This window comes from Sphaeramia orbicularis, chromosome 8, assembly GCF_902148855.1.
Source record: "Sphaeramia orbicularis chromosome 8, fSphaOr1.1, whole genome shotgun sequence".
Lineage (NCBI taxonomy): Eukaryota > Metazoa > Chordata > Actinopteri > Kurtiformes > Apogonidae > Sphaeramia > Sphaeramia orbicularis.
The window spans coordinates 749,013-772,015 of record NC_043964.1 but is presented as its reverse complement, the minus strand read 5'-3'; the positions used below and the strand labels follow the sequence as shown (position 1 = coordinate 772,015).

At 37.8% G+C, this 23,003-nt stretch overlaps 1 protein-coding gene across 1 annotated transcript in view; it reads right to left on the bottom strand.

Moving 5' to 3' along the window:
• The window catches only part of LOC115423553 (germ cell-specific gene 1-like protein), a 36,923-nt gene that overhangs the window by 4,819 nt on the left and 9,101 nt on the right, over nucleotides 1-23,003 (bottom strand). Inside the window, 1 exon segment of the mRNA XM_030140405.1 lies at nucleotides 11,782-11,934. Within this exon segment, the coding sequence (XP_029996265.1) occupies nucleotides 11,782-11,866 (85 nt within the window). The 5' untranslated portion in view covers nucleotides 11,867-11,934.

Below are 23,003 nucleotides of genomic sequence, written 5' to 3'. Positions count from 1 at the left end.
AAATCTGTAATTTCACAGAATTTTTACTGTTTATTTGACAGATTTCTCCTGTATTTTTAAAATACAGGAAAATATCAATGAAATGACAAAAACAGACTGTGATTTTACATGCTTATAAAATAACAGGAAAAAACTGTAACTGTGAATAACCAGAAAATTTGCATTTAAAAAAAAAAAAAAAAATTAAAAAGAAAAATACAGTTAAAATACGTACATTTGCAAATGTATCATAATTTCACAAATATTCTTTTCTATTTATGAGATTAAACTGTTAATTTAAAGTTTAAAACTGTAAATAATAATAATAATAATAATATTAAAACCAGATGAAAATTACTGACAGTTAACTTTAACAGAAGTATTAGTTCTGTCAGTTGAACCAGACTTGTTTGTTCATTGACAAATATCTTGTGTAATTACAGGAGGTTTCACAACACAAATGTTGAATAAATGTATGTTTGTGAATGTATAACATGTATAAGCACTGATAAACTGTCCAAATACAGTTTTTATCAGTGGATTGGACAACTGAGTCTCACTGAAAAGTATTTATATATATATTTATAGGGAATTGGATTGTTTTAATACGTGGAAATATTCTTTATTAAACATTAAAAAGTCAAAAAAATATGCAAAATCTCATGTAAAGTTAGGGCAAAAAACTGTATTTGAATTCTGAAAAATTACCGTATTTTTATGAGATGGTTATTTTCTGTTATTTAACAGTATTTTTTCAGCGCCCCTGCTGCTGGAATAATACCATTTTTTCATGTTTTTTTTTTAGTAGTGTTGTAATGTTTCAAATAGTAATTAATTAAGTTACCCGTTACTGGAAAACAATAATGGCGGTAGTAACGCCGTTATTTTTAACGCCGTTATTCCCAACACTGGTGATAAATGTACTTTCACTGCATACAAACTTTTTCGTCCTCTTCAACTTGGAACCTCTGGAACTTTTGGTCTAATATTACACTTGATGCCTGGTTCTCCACTGAGGGTGTGTCTGTTGGAGCTGGACCTCCTGCTCTGGTACTGACTACTGGGAACAGGGGACACGTCTAACCCAGATTCCCCCTTCTTTCTGTCCCATATACCCCTGCCTCTGCTGGTGCCCCCAGCCCCCCCCCGGTGATTAATGGCACTCCACCAATAGAGCAGAAATACCTCAAATAAAAATTCATTCATTTTCTGTAACTGTTTAATCCTTCGTAGGCTTGTGGGGGGGTCGGAGTCTGTCCCAGCATACACTGGGGGGGGGGGGGGGGGGGGTAGACATAAGATAAAATAAGATAAGGTAAGATAAGAAAAGGTAATATAAAGATAAGATAAGGTAAGATAAGATAAAGATAAGGTAACATAAGGTAAGGTAGGTAAGATGAAGTAAGATAAAGAGAAGATGAGGTAAGATAAAGTAAAACAAAAATAAGGTAACATAAGGTAAGGTAAGGTAAGATAAAGTAAGATAAAGATAAGGTAAGGTAAGGTAAGATAAAGTAAGATAAAGATAAGGTAAGGTAAGGTAAGATAAAGATAAGGTAAGGTAAGGTAAGATAAAGTAAGATAAAGATAAGGTAACGTAAGGTAAGATAAAGTAAGATAAAGATAAGGTAATAAGATAAGATAAGGTAAGATAAAGTAAGATAAGCTAAGATAAACATAAGAAATGACTTTATTTATTCCATCATAAACTAAGACAAAATAAGTCAAATTTTACCACAAACACACTGAAAGTGGTTTCATTCAGGTTCGTTATGTGATAAATGTCCCTGTAGCTTTAAGTCCTCCACCTGTCCGTCTTCACATTCTATATTAACTCACTGTGGTTGTGATTTATTTTCATCAGTAAAACATTTCACAAACATCTCCACCTTCTTTCAGAAGTCCCAGCTCAGATGGAGCCTTTAACTGATGCTGAATAAACACATTATTTGCACAGTCATTATTTTTGCATGTGTTGAAATGATAAAGAACACAGAAGTGACAGGATGACAGAACCCTTATTTGGAAGCACTACTTCACACACGTCACCTTTTATTTTCACTGACATAAATGTAGTTCTGTTGATTTGTGGTGTCATTAGTGATCTGTGGTTGCAACACAACAGTAATAATGTGAGATAATTAACCAAACAAAACATTAATGAATCACATCGTATCTACTTCGTGGCTCAGCATATTATCAGTAATAAATCAGAACTGGTGTAATTATCATAATTAGTCATTACACTGTATCAATTGATTTAACGCGGTGGTTACAAGGCATTCGATCAATTAGAGACGGAGACGTAATCAGTCATAAAAACATTAAATCAAAGATGTGAATGATGTTCATGTGTGTGTGTGTGTGTGTGTGTGTGTGTGTGTCACATGAAGTGTGTGATGGTGGAAGCCACGTGTCGTCGTGTTGGTAATCTGTGTGTTCAGCGTCACAGCAGTAAATAAACACTGAGCGGTCCAGATTTACGACTGCCTGTGAACGCAGCATCATATCTCATCGACCTTGACTCATGACGACACAGATTTCTAGGAAATGTGTGTGTGTTGTGTTCAATGCACTGTAAAAAAAATCTGTAATTTAACTGAATTTTTACTGTTTATTTGACAGATTTTTCTGTATTTTTCAGATCCAGGAAAATATCAATGAAATGATAAAACCAGACTGTGATTTTACATGAAAAATGGAAAAGAACAGGAAAAAACTGGAACTGTGAAGAACCAGAAAATTCACATTTTTTAAAAGAATTTTTTTTTTCACAGAAAAATACAGTTAAAATACATTTGCAAATATATCATAATTTCACAAATGTTTCTTTTCTATTTATGAGATTAAACTGTTAATTTAAAGTTTAATACTGTAAAAAATATTAAAACCAGATAAAACTACTGACAGTTAACGGTAACAGAAGTATTAGTTCTGTCAGTTGAACCAGACTTGTTTGTTCATTGACAAATATCTTGTGTAATTACAGGAGGTTTCACAACAAAACTGTTGAATAAATGTATTTTTGTGAATGTATAACATGTATAAGCACTGATAAACTGTCCAAATACAGTTTTTATCAGTGGATTGGACAACTGAGTCTCACTGAAAATTATTTATATATATATTTATAGGGAATTGGATTGTTTTAATACATGTAAATATTCTTTATTAAACATTAAAAAGTAAAAAAAAAAAGAAAAAAAAAAAAAAAAGAAAATCTCATGTAAAGTTAGGGCAAAAAACTGTATTTGAATTATGGAAAATTACTGTATTTTTATGAGATGGTTATTTTCTGTTATTTAACAGTATTTTTTTGGCGTCCCTGCTGCCGGAATAATACAGTTTTTTTTATGTTTTTTTTTTTTTTTTTACAGTGTAAAATACCTAAAATAAATAAATGTGTGTGTGTGTTGTGTGTTCATGTGGACATAAATGTGTGTGTGTGTGTGTGTGTGTGTTCATGTGGACATAAATGTGTGTGTGTGTGTGTTCATGTGGACATAAATGTGTGTGTGTGTGTGTGTTCATGTGGACATAAATGTGTGTGTGTGTTCATGTGGACATAAATGTGTGTGTGTGTGTGTGTGTGTTCATGTGGACATAAATGTGTGTGTGTGTGTGTTCATGTGGACATAAATGTGTGTGTGTGTGTGTGTTCATGTGGACACAAACCTTGGTTTCACATTTCCTTGCAGACTCGACAGAAAGTACGATGTTAAGGCTTAAATGAGAGGATTAAAGTTGGACATGTACTTAAAGGACTGTCAGACCCATGAGTACAGATACTTCAGAATGTGCAAAAGTGTTTCAGTACCCCCCCCCCCATATCACACTATAAGCTAATACATTGTAAATATGTGTATAATATTTAATCCTGTAAAGAATGAACCATTAAATCCTTGACAGAACATTCCAATTCTTTAAACCGGAGCCTTTATTGGTCCTTCTGAACAACCAAAAACATTATTTTTTTCAAACATTAATTTCCATGTATGAGTTTCAATTTTGTATCATATTTGATACATCGGGTCTCAATTCTAAAATATTATTATTTTTGAACAAACAAAAAATATAATATAACACAAACCTGTTTGATAAATTGTTAATTCTTTGTCAAAATGGTCCCAGTCCTTCCTCATTAATGCCAGTCTTGTAGTGTCACTAAAGGCCTCTGGTGAATGAACTCCTCCCCCTGGTGGATGATCTGTGTGTTGTATGGATCTAATTGGATACATCAGGTTTTTCCCACTGACCATGTAGAAGGCATCAAAACTCATGTATCAAATATGATACATTTGGCGTTATAGGGTTAAATTTAAATCTAAATTGACATAAATGCTGATACAAATAGCAGATTTCTTTTTTCTCCTTATATTTTATGTTTTACACACGTATATTTTCTGTTTTTTGGGTTTTGTACACTTTAGTTTTCTATTTGTTGCTGTCAGCTGTGAAATTTCCCCATGATAGGATCAATTAAGCCTCATCTCATCTCATCTCATCTCATTTTTAGGTTAAGTCACGGACCAACTTCACATCTTCATTGGTACTTAAAAACAAAAACAAAACAAAAAAAAAAAACGGTATTATTCTGGCAGCAGGGGCTCCACAAAAACCTGTAAAATAACAGAAAATAACCATCTCATAAAAATACAGTAATTTTCCATAATTCAAATACAGTTTTTTGCCCTAACTTTACATGAGATTTTACTTTTTTTTTTTGACTTTTTAATGTTTAATAAAGAATATTTACATGTATTAAAACAATCCAATTCCCCATAAATATATATATAAATAATTTTCAGTGAGACTCAGCTGTCCAATCCACTGATAAAAACTGTATTTGGACAGTTTATCAGTGCTTATACATGTTATACATTCACAAAAATACATTTATTCAACAGTTTTGTTGTGAAACCTCCTGTAATTACACAAGATATTTGTCAATGAACAAACAAGTCTGGTTCAACTGACAGAACTAATACTTCTGTTACCGTTAACTGTCAGTAATTTTGTTTTATTTATTTATTTTTTACAGTATTAAACTTTAAATTAACAGTTTAATCTCATAAATAAAAAACAAATATTTGTGAAATTACGATACATTTGCAAATGTATTTTAACTGTATTTTTCTGTGAAAAAAGAAAAAAAATTCTTTTAAAAAATTTCAATTTGATGGTTATTCACAGTTACAGTTTTTTCGTGTTCTTTTCCATTGGACATGTAAAATCCCAGTCTGTTTTTATCATTTCATTGATATTTTCCTGTATCTGAAAAATACAGGAAAAATCTGTCAAATAAACAGTGAAAATTCAGTTAAATTACAGATTTTTTTTACAGTGCATAATGCACGCCTAGCATTAGCATTAGCACATTAGGAGCTGCCACTGAAAGCCCTCATGGACCGACTTCACATCTTCATTAGTACTTCTGTCCAGAAAAACGGAGGATTAACCTCTGTATACTGGGGGTGTACTGGTTATCCACAGCTGGGTACAGTGTTGTGGTTCTGGAGTCATGGGTTAGGGTCCGGTTCAGACGCAGAGGCCGACTGGAGCCCAGCTGTGCACCGAAATGTAACTGATGGAGGCACTTCAGCTGTTTTTTTTTTAGTATTTGAAGTTCTAGTTTCAGGATTTCCCTTCTTTTTTCTTCCAGGGGTGGTTTGAATTGTTGTGCCCTGGACACCACAGGCTGCTGCTGTGGACACTGGAGAACACTGAACTGACAGTTCTGTAAATATTCTGTCAAACTGTGGAAGCGTCTCAGGGATGTGTGTGCATATGTGGGTGGGAGGGTGGAGGCTGGGTGGATGCACTAGTGTGTTCATTTGTAATTGCTCTGTCTTGGATCCTGAACAAACGCTCTCATCTGTCTGCTCTGCTGTCGTATGAACAGCAACAAGACAATAAACTGGATCTGATTAAGGCTGCTTTCTGTTCGCTGTACGTCCTTAAATATGTGCGTCTGTTTCTAACGTCGTCATGTGGCTTCACGCTGCCACGCCTCATGTACGTTGGAATGAGTGTTTCTTAATCAATCCACCAGAGGGCGCCGCTCTTAATTACCATACTGACTGAATACCATGAGGAATAAAGAGTAAAGTTTTATGAGAAGAAGAAACTGAATAATGAGGCCAGTCATCCAGGTGAGTAAACACAGACAGAATAATGGATTACTGGTAATTAGGATATCACTATGGTTTCACACATTTGAAAAACATTGTGATGAAAGTCTTCCGCTGCTTTAAGAAACGTCTTCAGTTTGAGTGGAAAGTTAACGACCTTCCCTTCCTTTCAGTGACACGTGCACTTTGGAAGCACAGGCTGAGCTGAGCTCGCATTCATCTGTGGATGTGGTTCCGTCTTCAGTGAAGGGATGTTCTATATGCACTGAACCTCCCAGGTCTGCAGACCGGGTCAACTCACAGAAAACTCCTCCAAATGGATTTTTCTGCCTTGAATCTTTAATTCTGCTCTGCACAGTACAGGCTGAAAGATCCAAATCCCCTCTTGTTTTTCTTTGAGGATCCATCTCTCACATAATTACAGGCAAAATGTCAATACTTTACACTCAGTAGATTATTCTTTGATGGTACTTTTAGATCAAATCCTCATTAGTACCTTCAGCCGACAGCAGCTGCTTCAGATCATATTTGATGATGCTAATCTGTCCATTTCCAACCTACACTATATGGACAAAAGTATGTGGACACGTTGAATCCAGGTGTTTCTTTTCTAGCAGGAGTCTGGGATACAAAACATTACAGACTACTGTCATAGTATACATTTAAATTAGGATAAACATCATTGTATTACATTGGTTAGTTTGGATTAAATTGTTATCTTTGCTTCCAAAAGGCCTCAGAGAGTTTTTACTTAATTTCTCTCTTTTTTAAAATATCCATGACTATGATTTTAAATGTTCTACCTCTACATTTCTAAAATATTTGTCACGCTCTGTAAATAATAATTTTCTACCAAAACTAACCATCTACTTTCTTCACTTCTCACTGAAGAAGAAAAATCTTCCATTAAACTTCAAATAAATATTGATGTCAATATAAACCACAGGGACAAAAATATTGGGACACATCATGTCTACAGCTGTAAGATGTCCTGTTCATGGTGATTTGAGATAAAAACATCAATATTTTAATATTTATCACAATATAAAACTATATTATGACATTTGTCACTTCAGTTCAAAATGTCCCAATACTTTTGTCCATATAATTTATAAACATCAATATTTCCTTAGAGTTTAATGGGAGATTTTTCTTCCTGAGATGTGAAGAAGTGGTTAGTTGTGGCAGGAAATTATTGTTTAAAAATATTTTATAAATTTAGAGGCAGAAAATTTAAAATCATAGTCATGAATTTAAAAAAAAGGAAAAAAAATCAGTGTTGAGAGAAATTAAGTAAAATCCATCTCTGAAGCATTTTAGAAGCAACAATAACAATTTAAACCAAACTAACGAATGCAATGATATTTATCCCAATATAAAACTATATTATGACATTTGTCATTTCAATTCAACATGTCCCATTACTTTTGTCCATATCTTCCCAATATTGTATAATTTGATCTACAAAAACTCTAAGGAAAGATGCTAACATTAGCTCTGTTAGCATACACTCCAATTAGCCATAACATTATAACAACTGACAGGTGAAGTGGTAGTAATATTATTAAAACATCCATATTTCTAATATTTGCCGTTGTTTTGTATTTCAGACCCGTTAGAAAAGAAACACTTGAATTGAACATGTCCACATACTTTTGTCCATATAGAGTATTTTTTGATTATTAGAAATAGACAGAACATTACATACATTTCATTCTCTGTAATAAAAAAGGAATTAAAGCACATGTACACTGTAAAAAAAAAAAAAAAAAAAAAAAACGTAATAAAAACAGTATTATTCCAGCAGCAGGGGTGCCGAAAAAATACTGTTAAATAACAGAAAATAACCATCTCATAAAAATACGGTAATTTTCCATCATTAAAATGCAGTTTTTTGCCCTAACTTTACATGAGATTTTGCATATTTTTTTACTTTTTAGTGTTTAATAAAGAATATTTACATGTATTAAAACAATCCAATAATTAAATTAAGTAACAATATTTATTTTTATTTTTTTTACACACATTTTGGTTATGCAATGTAAATACTGTCAAATGAGTTGATTCTAATTTGGTTTGGGCCTGTTTTCTTCTATTTAGTTCATTGTTCTGGGTTGAAGTCGAAGGACAGGAGTGAGGATTTCAAATGTTCTTATGTTCAGGTATTGATAATGAGAATGGGGGTGGGATTAATCAGTTTTTCTTCTTCCCACTCCTTTTCGAGTATAAATGAATGATTTTTTGGGGGGGATTGTGAATTTGTTTGTATTCTATAAATCCTGGAAATAAACAAACAAAATGAAATTAATCCAATTCCCTATAAATATATATATAAATTAAAGCTGCAAGCAGCGTTGGGCGGGACCTCGCACTGGGCGATCCGCCTCCCATACGTTCTGCCTCCCCTACGTTCCGTCTTCTGTACATTCCGCCTCCTGTGAATTCCGCCTCTTGTGCATTCCGTCTCCCGTGCACTCTGCTTCCCATGAATTCTGCCTCCCGTGAGTTCCGCCTCCCGTGGGTGTTGACACCTCAGCTCCACTCACACCTCTCCGTCCAGACACCAGCCCCCTCCCTTTTGCATCCGTCCTCCTTTCATCCCTACAGAACACCTGCGCCCCTCTATTGAAACCACCATCACCTTTTAATGCGGCTTTTATTTTGAAAAGAGTGTGCAAAGCAGTCATCTGAGCTAAGGGTGGATACTTTGAAGAAACTAGAATATAAGAGATGTTTTCAGTTATTTCACACTTTTTTGGTAAGTACATAATTCCACATGTGTTCATTCATAGTTTTGATGCCTTCAGTGAGAATCTACAATGAAAATAGTCATGAAAATAAAGAAAATGCAAAGAATGAGAAGGTGTGTCCAAACTTTTTGCCTGTACTGTATATATGAGGGTTTTACTTTGAAAGGCAATTTTCTGACTTCCTCTTGGACAGAGCTCATTGCGTCCTCCTATATTTTTTGTAGTGCTGATGTAAGGAACATTTTCACATTGGTTTCATGTCTCTTGGACATTCCTGCTGGCCACTATGGTGGTTTCTGTGTTTTTTGACATCGGTGGCGCTAGAGAGTGCATTTTGGCACCTACGAGGTTAATTTTTGCATTTTATCAAAATTTTCACCGGACCTGACATATGTGCCAAATTTGGTGAGTTTTGGAGCATGTTTAGGGGTCAGAATCCAGTTCAAAGTGGCGGACAGAAAAGAATAAAAAACGAACTAAAAACAATAGGGGCCTTGGCTTCTGGCCTCTCAGCTCGGTCCCTAATAATTTTCAGTGAGACTCAGTTGTCCAATCCACTGATAAAAACTGTATTTGGACAGTTTATCAGTGCTTATACATGTTATACATTCACAAAAATACATCTATTCAACAGTTTTGTTGTGAAACCTCCTGTAATTACACAAGATATTTGTCAATGAACAAACAAGTCTGGTTCAACTGACAGAACTAATACTTCTGTTACCGTTAACTGTCAGTAATTTTATCTGGTTTTATCTTTTTTTTGTTTACAGTATTAAACTTTAAATTAACAGTTTAATCTCATAAATGGAAAAGAAATATTTGTGAAATTACGATACATTTGTAAATGTATTTTAACTGTATTTTTCTGTGGAAAAAGAAAACAAATACTTTTTAAAAAATGTAAATTTTCTGGTTCTTCACAGTTCCAGTTTTTTCCTGTTCTTTTCCATTTGACATGTAAAATCACAGTCTGTTTGTGTCATTTCATTGATATTTTCCTGGATCTGAAAAATACAGGAAAAATCCTTAAATAAACAGTGAAATTTCTGTGAAATTACAGATTTTTTTTACAGTGTGGATGCTGTTTGGATCCTGTTTCAATGCCCTTCTGCTTCGTTGTTTCAGCTCTTTGTGATTGGATGTGGGCGGGGCTTCAGTTTATCTCTGTCCTGTGACTCCACACTGCCGTAATATCGATTTCTAAAACGTCAATGCACATTTCACCTGGGAAGGATATTCATCAGCGTGTCCTGCCGATATGAAACACGCTCCAGATCCGATCCTTCACTCGTTCTGTGACGGCTGAGGAATTTATGAGCACGTCTTTGCAGCAGCAGCTAAAAACGCCTGCGAAACGTCCACAGACGAGGCCACGGGCGCCAGCGCCGCGCCAGCGCCTTGTGTAAGAGGTTTAACAGGAGTTTGGAGGAAAAGTCCCTGGCAGCCCACAGCGCCCAGGCTTCCAGGGGATAACCTCTGACCCCGGATGACCCCGGATGACCTCTGCAGCCCGTAAATCTGTTTCTGAATGTGGGGAGGTTATGAAGTGGCTCTAAATGCTGAACGAACCATTATTGTCATGATTATTAAAGCCAAAACCCACTGGGACCAGAAAACTCTCCATATATACAAGACTAAAAACACTGAAGCTGCTTCAGAATGGTCCACAATTTTATTAATTCAGTGGATTTTTAGTTTTATTTTTAGCTTATGATAGATTTTTATGAAAATTAATGTATAAAAACCCAATTATACACAGGAAGTAAGAAATAATACCCACAAATTCTTCTATTATGAACTATAAAAACACTAAAGCTGCTTCATAATGCTTAACAATTTTATTAAATCATCTGATTTTTACTTTTATTTTTAGCTTATGGGGAATTTTTATGCAAATTAATGAATTAAAACCCAATTATACACAAAAAGTAAGAAATAAAAGCCAAAAATTCTTCTACTATAAGCTAAAAATACTAAAGTTGTTTCAAAATGGTTCATACTTTTATTAATTCAGTGGATTTTTAGTTTAATTTTTTGCTTATGGCAGATTTATATGTAAATTAATGTGTAAAAACCCAATTTTACATAAGAAGCAACAAATACCAGCCGCAAATTCTTCTATTATAAGTTAAAAATAATAAAACTGCTTCAAAATCGTTCATATTTTTATTAATTCACTGGATTTTTGTTACATTTTGTGCTTTTGACAGATTTTTATGTAAATTAATGTGCAAAAACTCAATTATACATAGAAAGTAAGAAATAATAGCCATAAATTCTTCTATTATAAGCAAAAAAAAAAAATACAAAAGCTGCTTCAAAATAGTTCGTACTTTTATTAAATCATTGGATTTTTTGTTTTATTTTTAGTTTATGTGAGATTTTTTTTATATAAATTAATGTGTAAAAACCCAATTATATGTAGGAAGCAACAAATACTTGCCACAAATTCTTCTACTATAAGCTAAAAATACTAAAGTTGTTTTGAAATGGTTCATACTTTTATTAATTCAGTGGATTTTTAGTTAAATTTTTAGCTTATGGCAGATTTTTTGATGTAAATTAATGAGTAAAAACCCAATTATGCATAGAAAACAACAAATAATAGCTGTGAATTCGTCTATTATAAGATTAAAAAAAAACAACAAAAATACTGTATACAGTATATGTATATATATATATATATATATATATATATATATATATATATATATAAACCAAATGCTGAATACATCTACTCTAAAATTGAATTCAAACTAAACTGAAGTTGAAAACAAAAGGTGGAACAGAAACAGATGTTGAATCGTAGAAGAGATGAAAGGGTGAATATTCACACAAAGTCAGTGTTTGATGAACTCTGGGTCAGAGTTCAAAGTGAATTTACCGAAAAAAAAGATACAAAAGAAAGAAGAATTTACCGGAGAGGACGGTGAAGACGGCGGCGAAGGCGTTGAGTTTGAGTCCGTCGATGACGTTACTGGAGTGGAAAAGTTCCAAACACATGAGACTGAAGCCCACGACCAGCAGCAGGATGTAGAGCACCTCCGACACCACCGACAACCACAACACACCTGCACACAGAGGACACACAACTGAGACACACAACACACCTGCACACAGAGGACACACAACTGAGACACACAACACACCTGCACACAGAGGACACACAACTGAGACACACAACACACCTGCACACAGAGGACACACAACTGAGACACACAACACACCTGCACACAGAGGACACACAACTGAGACACACAACACACCTGCACACAGAGGACACACAACTGAGACACACAACACACCTGCACACAGAGGACACACAACTGAGACACACAACACACCTGCACACAGAGGACACACAACTGAGACACACAACACACCTGCACACAGAGGACACACAACTGAGACACACAACACACCTGCACACAAAGGACACACAACTGAGACACACAACACACCTGCACACAAAGGACACACAACCGAGACACACAACACACCTGCACACAAAGGACACACAACTGAGACACACAACACACCTGCACACAAAGGACACACAACCGAGACACACAACACACCTGCACACAAAGGACACACCACTGAGACACACAACACACCTGCACAAAAAAGACACACAACTGAGACACACAACACACCTGCACAAAAAAGACACACAACTGAGACACACAACACACCTGCACACAGAGGACACACAACTGAGACACACAACACACCTGCACACAGAGGATACACAACTGAGACACACAACACACCTGCACACAAAGGACACACAACTGAGACACACAACACACCTGCACACAGAGGACACACAACTGAGACACACAACACACCTGCACACAGAGGACACACAACTGAGACACACAACACACCTGCACACAAAGGACACACAACTGAGACACACAACACACCTGCACACAAAGGACACACAACTGAGACACACAACACACCTGTACACAAAGGACACACAACTGAGACACACAACACACCTGCACACAGAGGACACACAACTGAGACACACAACACACCTGCACACAAAGGACACACAACTGAGACACAAAACACACCTGCACACAGAGGACACACAACTGAGACACACAACACACCTGCACACAAAGGACACACAACTGAGACACACAACACACCTGCACACAGAGGACACACAACTGAGACCTACACACAGTCAGTAACACACTATTAAACTCTATTACATTGTGGATCTAGTTTGTTATTATCTGTGGAACCCTGGAGAACAAAAGGAACATGCACAACAGACCACTGGAACACCATCATATATTATTATTATTTTTTTTTTTTTCATAAATCTCTTAAACCACTTAATCTCTGCAAAAAACGACCAAAAGTTCCATTTTTTTCCCAGGATTTTTTCCTTTAAATGCCAGTTTGAATGCGTGATATGACTGGTAGAATGACAAAACCAACAGAAACAGGAGCTCTTTTCCATAGAACTCACACTGGGGGGATGTTCTACTGTGTATATCAGAGTCTTGGACATGTCACAGGTTATCAGTAACAGATTTCATTGCATTAGTCGTTTTTGTTCAGTTCAGAACCCTCATGGAAAAAAGGGCTCACTGACTTGCATTGAAATCACATTTTTTAATCTCACAAAAAAATGGAAATGTTTGAGAAATGTAACAGAAAAAACAGATTTATGCAGGAAAAAGCTGAAAAATACCGACAGATGATGATTTTATAGCAGAGGGTGTACAAAGTTTGCATATGAAAGTGTATAATAGAACTATGACAGCAACTGACATTAGATTCGATGCGTTTCAATTCATTCATTCATTCAATTGCAATATGTTTAAAAAGAAACATCCTTGCCATAAGCTTTAACACAACCATAATGATCAGCAAACGAACAAAGAAAAACGTAGAAAAATGGCCAAAGGGTTAGTCATTGTCAGATAAACCTGTATGCAGATGATACTCTACTGTACTTCTGTGTCCAGTTCACTCCTTAAAGGCTGCTAAATGAAAAGCCCAAATATGATTCCGTTATGAATTTACATGATGTTGCACATGAAAATAAATGCAGGTTCAAACATGATACAGATGGAGCAAATGGACGAGTTTATTTAAATGTAGTTAATGTGTAGTTTGTTTCATAATCCTGTGAAATGCTATAAACTGCTGCTCTAAAGTTAAATTAATTAGGTAATTGGATTGCTATTTCAAAACTGTAGCCTAAAAATGTGACTATTATCTGTTGCCAATTATTATTTGTTATGTTCTGTATGACAACATGATAAATAACTAATTAAATCTAAGTGTCAAAAAACATAATATGACACAATGTGAAGGTTTTGTAACAGGATGCGGTTATGAATCATTTATGTCAGTGGTTTCCAAACTTTTTTTACTCCTGACCCACTTTTAACATCACAAATTTCTGGAGACCCCAGACATTCAAAATGGAGACTTTTTTTTTGTTTTGCTAAAATTAATTAATTTATGATCATATAATAGTTTGCTATACTATGTTGCAAATAAACATAAATGTTAGAGGACATTTAGTCTGTATAATGTCTGTTACTGTGGACAGAGGCAGTAAATCCAGGTGTAGATTAAAGGTCAGGATCTGTCCAGTCAGTCCAGCTGGGATTTACAAGGAGGACAATTAATACTGAACAAACAAGAACTGAAACTATGAATGATGAAAGAGCTGCAGCATCTGAAACTGACCACAGTGAACATGTGACACAAACAGAAGCACAGAGCTGCAGTTTCACAACCACAGTTTGTCTGCTATGGATTGGGATTGTCTCTGTCAACTCACCATATGTTTTTATTAGTATGGTTTTTTTTGGGGGGGGGTTAGTAATTACTATAAATTTCAGGCGACCCCATGTGAATTCCAGGCGACCCCATGTGGGGTCCCGACCCTAAGGTTGAAAAACACTGATTTATGACACAAGTGTTCTTACAGTAAAAGGTCTGGTTTCAGGTCTCAGACAGAACACCAGGCACAGATGGAAACAGATGAAGACGGTCAGTGTCAGAATTAAAAGTGTTCACGTTCTCAGTTAAAAATCTCTTAAATTGGTCTCATGCTCGGTGAGTGTGGAGGAAACAGAGGTTGACATTCAGAGGAAACACAGACTGGGATGAAGGCCAGAGGAGGAACACCCGACCCAAGGACTCATACACAGACCCCATCCTGCATTTAGTTCTGTCTGTGGCAGACAATAGTATTTAAAATATATATATATACACTGTAAAAAAAATCTGTCATTTAACAGAATTTTCACTGTTTATTTGACAGATTTTTCCCGTATTTTTAAGATACAGGAAAATATCAATGAAATGACACAAACAGACTGTGATTTTACATGTCAAATGGAAAAGAACAGGAAAAAACTGGAACTGTGAAGAACCATAAAATTTCCATTTTTGAAAAGTATTTGTTTTCTTTTTCCACAGAAAAATACAGTTAAAATACATTTATAAATGTATCGTAATTTCACAAATATTTCTTTTCTATTTATGAGATTAAACTGTTAATTTAAAGTTTAATACTGTAAAAAGAAAAATAAAACAAGATAAATTTACTGACAATTAACGGTAACAGAAGTATTAGTTCTGTCAGTTGAACCAGACTTGTTTGTTCATTGACAAATATCTTGTGTAATTACAGGAGGTTTCACAACACAAATGTTGAATAAATGTATTTTTGTGAATGTATAACATGTATAAGCACTGATAAACTGTCCAAATACAGTTTTTATCAGTGGATTGGACAACTGAGTCTCACTGAAAATTATTTATATATATATTTATAGGGAATTGGATTGTTTTAATACATTAATTATTCTTTATTAAACATTAAAAAGTAAAAAAAAAAAAAAGTAAAAAAAAAAAAAAAAAAAAAAGCTAAATCTCATGTAAAGTTAACGCAAAAAAAAAAATTACCATATTTTTATGAGACGGTTAATTTCCATTATTTGACAGTATTTTTTTGGTGCCCCTGCTGTTAGAATAATACTGTTTTTTTTTTTTTTGTTTTTTTTTTACAGTGTGTGCATCATTACAAAAATAGGAATGTTTGCAGTAAATGTGTTGCTTTAGAGCAGGACTGTCAACCTCAGTTTAGTTCAGGTTCCACATTCAGCCCAGTTTGATCTCCAGTAAAAGAAAAACATAGTAGCCTACAGATAATGACAGCTGCAGTTCTTTCTGTTTGTTTTAGTGCAAAAAAATAACATTAAAATATGAAAATCTTTACATTTACAAACTATCCAAACAAAAAAGTTCTGAAATAACCTGAACAGTTTCTCATTTCCTAAACAACTGTGTCAGAATACGTATCCAGTTGTCATGGAAACGATATAACTCCGATGCAGGTCAATAATTTGTCTCTTCTGAAATAAATAAAACTGAGGAACCACTAAAGTTACGACTTAGGCTTTTTAATTGAGGTATTTTAATTATGGAAAATTACTGTATTTTTATGAGATGGTTATTTTCTGTTATTTAACAGTATTTTTTGGCACCCCAGCTGCTGGAATAATACCGTTTTTTTACTGTTTTTTTTTTTTTTTTTTACAGTGTACCATGCTGACCGAGGCCTCTGGCTGCACGGAGGGAAAAACAATCCCATGTGAGGGACGGGGACGTTACAGGAGGATGATGAAGCAGCAGCGTGTCCTCCTTCACAGCCTGAAATGTGCACATTTTTTACAGCAGAGCAGAGTTGTCATCGCTGCCCTCAGGACTCACTGGCACCAACCAGACTTTTCTCTTTTGACTTCTTTTTTTTCTTCTTTTTTTTCCTCAACAGCTCTCCATATTCTGAATGTCTGAGAAGCAGCAGCTCCTGTTGAACATGTGAGACTTCAACAGGATTATGCGCTCTGTTCTGCTCTGAAGCTCCAGGCTCAGTTTGGCTCATTTCAGCATCATCCACTCAGAGGAAGCCACAGGATTCCACCACAAACATGAGCAGTCATGTCGTGTCTTCAGGCGACATCGACTCATTTCTGTTTTTAAAGTGTTTTACATAAAAGACAGCGAAACAACTGAAGAAAAGAGCAACATTAGGAAAAAGAAAGGGGGTTTGTTCCACATTTGTCCAACTGAAGACAGCTTCAGTGAACCTGCACTGGAAAGAACTTTCAAATCTAAACATGTATGGAAGAAGTTTGACACAAAGACAATCTAACGGAAATTATAGGGCAGGAATTTACAACAGAATATTACACTATATTTGTCTGAGGGGGATTAAAAGTGCACAGCAGCTTATGTTCATATGTTCCATCTACTGTTCCACACTTTACGTTATTTTAGGTGGATTTCACACCTAACAGTCCAACACACTCAGTTCACTGGTCTGAGTTTTATTCACACTGAACTTTGTCAAACCAACCAGGCATTTTGAATAATGTACTCCCCTCCTCACCTGTGGGGGCGCTATATCTAGAATTAGCAAAGGAGAAAACAAACCAAGACAAGAAGAACAAGCATGTGAAGAAACAATTAAAAATGGTAAAAAACAAAAACAAACAAAAAACAGAAGTTACATAGTCAAACATGAATGGAAGACAGTCACAGGAAGTTAGATTCTACCATCGCTACGTACGTATGAACTCTGAAAGAAATCTGATAATGGACCGAAGCGACTAGATTATCACATCAGGTTTGGTTATTACAATTATCTGATTACAGTTATCAGACTTTTATACTCATGTAAACACACTGGAAAAAATCTAAATCTGACCAAATGTATTTGTCTCATTTTTAGTTCAAATATCTCATCACACTTAAAATCAGACAGAATCGCCTAAAGAGTTGCTTAATTCAAGGTTGTTGTTTTTTTTTTTTTTTTTTTTTTTTTTTTTTTTTTTGCTTAATTCAAGATTGTTTTGTTTTTTTGTTTTTTTTGCTTAATTCAAGATTGTTTTTTTTTTTTTTTTTCTGAATTCAAGATTTGTTTTTCTTAATCCAAGCAAAAGAAAAATCTGCCAATGGAACAGGTGAAAATTATCCTGGTAAGATTTCTTGAAATCAGATTTTCCAGCTCTACTGTCTAAAAATAAATTCTTACATTTCACTGAAAAGTTACTGTTTAGGTGATTCTGTCTGATTTTAAGTTAAACAAATGAAAGGATACACTGGAACAAACGCCTGTAAAAACAGTCCATTTGTCCAGTATCCTGCTGTTCTTTGTAAATCCAGTCTAACGCTGTAAATAATGAGGTCTGTAAGGGGCACATTTAAACCAGTCAGCTCCTGCTAAATGGGACAGGGTTCTCCAGTCTGTTCTTCAGTTCCTCCACTGCTGTCCACCCACAACTGACCCGAACTAAATCATCTGGTATCAAATCCCACCAGCTCATTTAGAAAAGATTCAGTCCAACCAAAGTGAACTCCAGACGGTCTGCACCAAAGGGAAGGGCTTCTTTTACAAGCAGAAGGAGAAAAGAACAAGAGAGAAGAACTGAGGAGGACGATTTTCAGCTGGACTCAACCCCAGACAGCAGACCCTGACCCTGACCCTGACCCTGACCCTGGCCCTGACCCTAACCCTGGCCCTGACCCTAACCCTGGCCCTGACCCTGACCCTGACCCTGGCCCTGACCCTAACCCTGGCCCTGACCCTAACCCTGACCCTGACCCTAACCCTGACCCTGACCCTGACCCTGACCCTAACCCTGACCCTGGCCCTGACCCTGACCCTAACCCTGGCCCTGACCCTAACCCTGACCCTGACCCTGACCCTGACCCTGACCCTGACCCTAACCCTGGCCCTGACCCTAACCCTGGCCCTGACCCTAACCCTGGCCCTGACCCTGACCCTGACCCTGGCCCTGACCCTAACCCTGGCCCTGACCCTAACCCTGACCCTAACCCTGACCCTAACCCTGACCCTGACCCTGACCCTAACCCTAACCCTGACCCTAACCCTGACCCTGACCCTAACCCTGACCCTGACCCTGACCCTGGCCCTGACCCTAACCCTGGCCCTGACCCTGACCCTGACCCTGGCCCTGACCCTAACCCTGGCCCTGACCCTAACCCTGACCCTAACCCTGACCCTGACCCTGACCCTAACCCTGACCCTGGCCCTGACCCTGACCCTAACCCTGGCCCTGACCCTAACCCTGACCCTGACCCTAACCCTGACCCTAACCCTGGCCCTGACCCTAACCTGACCCTGACCCTAACCCTGGCCCTGACCCTAACCCTGACCCTGACCCTGACCCTAACCCTGGCCCTGACCCTAACCCTGGCCCTGACCCTAACCCTGGCCCTGACCCTGACCCTGACCCTGACCCTGGCCCTGACCCCTAACCCTGGCCCTGACCCTAACCCTGACCCTGACCCTGACCCTGACCCTGACCCTGGCCCTGACCCTAACCCTGACCCTAACCCTGACCCTGACCCTGACCCTGGCCCTGACCCTGACCCTAACCCTGACCCTGACCCTGACCCTGACCCTGGCCCTGACCCTAACCCTGACCCTGACCCTAACCCTGACCCTAACCCTGGCCCTGACCCTGGCCCTGACCCTAACCCTGGCCCTGACCCTGACCCTGACCCTAACCCTGGCCCTGACCCTGACCCTGACCCTGACCCTGACCCTAACCCTGACCCTGACCCTGACCCTGGCCCTGACCCTGACCCTGACCCTAACCCTGACCCTGACCCTAACCCTAACCCTGACCCTGACCCTGGCCCTGACCCTGACCCTGACCCTGACCCTGACCCTAACCCTGACCCTAACCCTGACCCTGACCCTAACCCTGACCCTGGCCCTGACCCTAACCCTGGCCCTGACCCTGGCCCTGACCCTAACCCTGACCCTAACCCTGACCCTGACCCTAACCCTGACCCTGGCCCTGACCCTAACCCTGGCCCTGACCCTAACCCTGACCCTGACCCACAGAACCACCTGCTTCTGCCTACACTGCCATCACTCCGCTCTGCTCCAGTTGTTCATTTATCAGGTAAATGTGATTTGATCAACATAACTGTGGCATTTTGGGTTCATTGAACATTAAACTGCCTCCATAAACTGCGTTCACACAGGACACAACTTGCACAGTATAACAGGTGTGATAATACTGCTTCATATTTTAGGGTGTTAGCCGTACGTAGCACACATGCAGCTCATTTAAGTTGAAGCATTTTTGCTCGCTGCAAAGTGGACACCGTCAAACTAAACAGTGTGTCAGTTTATGTGGTTATATGTCATAAGGTCATCTCTTGTTTGAGCTTTTTCTAGCAGTGTTCATGATTTTGTCTTTTAAAATGTAATTTGAAATGTTAAAGTCCTAGCTTTTTGCTGTTATACTGTAAATATTACATTAAATACATTTGACAGTAATATATTGTTTCCTGGAATACAGTAGTTAGTGTAAAATGCAGCAGCTGTGGCTAACAGTATTTGACTGTAAAAGGAACATTATTTACAGCCCAGTACTGGAATACTTTTTACAGTAAGTAACTGTAGTTGTAGATTACAGTTGAGATACTGTAGAATAACAGTAACATGTTGTCAACTCTAGCTGACAGTATTTGACTGTTATTTAACAAATTTGTTCCAGTGTACAACCAGATAAATAAACCCTGTACAGCGGTGTTCCAGACCCAGATGAACCACAGGAGCTTTGTGTCCTCAGGTGGTCAGTGCTCATTTGGGACGGTGTCCTCAGGTGGTCAGTGCTGATTTGGGACGGTGTCCTCAGGTGGTCAGTGCTGATTTGGGACGGTGTCCTCAGGTGGTCAGTGCTGATTTGGGACGGTGTCCTCAGGTGGTCAGTGCTCATTTGGGACGGTGTCCTCAGGTGGTCAGTGCTGATTTGGGACGGTGTCCTCAGGTGGTCAGTGCTGATTTGGGACGGTGTCCTCAGGTGGTCAGTGCTGATTTGGGACGGTGTCCTCAGGTGGTCAGTGCTGATTTGGGACGGTGTCCTCAGGTGGTCAGTGCTCATTTGGGACGGTGTCCTCAGGTGGTCAGTGCTGATTTGGGACGGTGTCCTCAGGTGGTCAGTGCTCATTTGGGACGGTGTCCTCAGGTGGTCAGTGCTGATTTGGGACGGTGTCCTCAGGTGGTCAGTGCTGATTTGGGACGGTGTCCTCAGGTGGTCAGTGCTGATTTGGGACGGTGTCCTCAGGTGGTCAGTGCTCATTTGGGACGGTGTCCTCAGGTGGTCAGTGCTCATTTGGGACGGTGTCCTCAGGTGGTCAGTGCTCATCAGCTCCACCTGCTGCGGTCCACCTGCTCGGATCAGTCCAGTTTAAAAGGAGCTGGAGTTCAGCAGCTCCGATGGAATGAGCTGTCCAGGAAACAGCAGCCCCTTTAGTGGGCTGGCATTCGTCCCTGTGTTTGGTTGGTCCTGTCCACCCCTTCTGTCCAGACCAGACCACTGACTCCCACTTACACCACCACAGTTGAAGGCCCACCTGTTCAGTTTTTCTGGGTTTAGACTTCTGCTGCATTCCAAAGTGTTGGGAGGCAGAATATATGTCACCTGGACTTAACTACAGAACACCTGAAAGTATTCCAGGTGATCCATGTTGAACATAAACAACAAATATGGAGATGTCCGCTCCTGTTTGCTTTGTTACTGCAGAGGCATTTAGACTGTGGACAGTACACTGTAAAAAATATGGAATTTAATAGAATTTTCACTGTCTTCACCGTCCTCTCCGGTAAATACTTCCTTCTTTTTTTTAATCTTTTTTTTCGGTAAATTCAATATGAACTGTGACCCAGAGTTCATCATTGACTCACACTGTAACAAAAAATCTCCAATTTAACAGAATTTTCACTGTTTATTTTACAGATTTTTCCTGTATTTTTCAGATACAGGAAAATATCAATGAAATGACACAAACAGACTGTGATTTTACATGTCAAATGGAAAAGAACAGGAAAAAACTGGAACTGTGAAGAACCAAAAAATTTCCAATTTTTAAAAGAATTTTTTCTTTTTTCACAGAAAAATACAGTTAAAATACATTTGCAAATGTATCATAATTTCACAAATTTTTATTTTCTATTTAGGACATTAAACTGTTAATTTAAAGTTTAATTCTGTAAAAAAAAAATTAAAATGAGATAAAATTACTGACAGTTAACAGTAACAGAAGTATTAGTTCTGTCAGTTGAACCAGACTTGTTTGTTCATTGACAAATATCTTGTGTAATTACAGGAGGTTTCACTACAAAACTGTTGAATAAATGTATTTTTGTGAATGTATAACATGTATAAGCACTGATAAACTGTCCAAATACAGTTTTTATCAGTGGATTGGACAACTGAGTCTCACTGAAAATTATTTATATATGTATTTATAGGGAATTGGATTGTTTTAATACATGTAAATATTCTTTATTAAACATTAAAAAGTAAAAAAAAAAAAAAGCAAAATCTCATGTAAAGTTAGGGCAAAAAGCTGTATTTGAATTATGGAAACTTACCGTATTTTTATGAGATGGTTATTTTCTGTTTTTTTACAGTATTTTTTTGGCGCCCCTGCTGCTGGAATAATACTGTTTTTTACAGTTTTTTTTTTACAGTGTACAGTGTTCTCATGTACGCAAACAACATGGAAGAGGTGAAATGACGGATGAGCTACTTATACGTGTCATATCAGTCCCTGGTCTTTTTCTTGTTTTGTGTGTTTCCTGTTTTATTTTGTTAGTTTCCCTCATGTGTCTTGTCTGGTGTCTTTACTTCCTCTTTGTGTTCACCTTTGCCCTGATTACCTGCCTCCTCCCTGATTGTCTCCACCTGTGTCCAATTGTCTTCCCGCCCTCTTGTGTATTTAAACCCTGTGTTTCCCCCTGTTCGTTGCCAGTTCGTTTTCAACCCTTGGTGTGATTACTTACCAGCGTTTTTTGATCCTGCCTGCCTGTTGTGACCTGTTTTGCCCCTCGACCTCCGACTCTGCCTGTTCCTCGTCTGCCTGCTCGTCTGTCTTCGACCTGGTTTGTCATCACACCTGAATATACGCCTGACCCCTGTCTGTTCCTCCGCCTTGGTGCCTTTTCCTGGTTTGACCCCTGCCTGGACTACTGGTACGTGAGCCTGCCTGACCCTATGTACGTTTGCCTGTCTGATAGTCTGCCCGTGTATGACCTGGTCTGTCC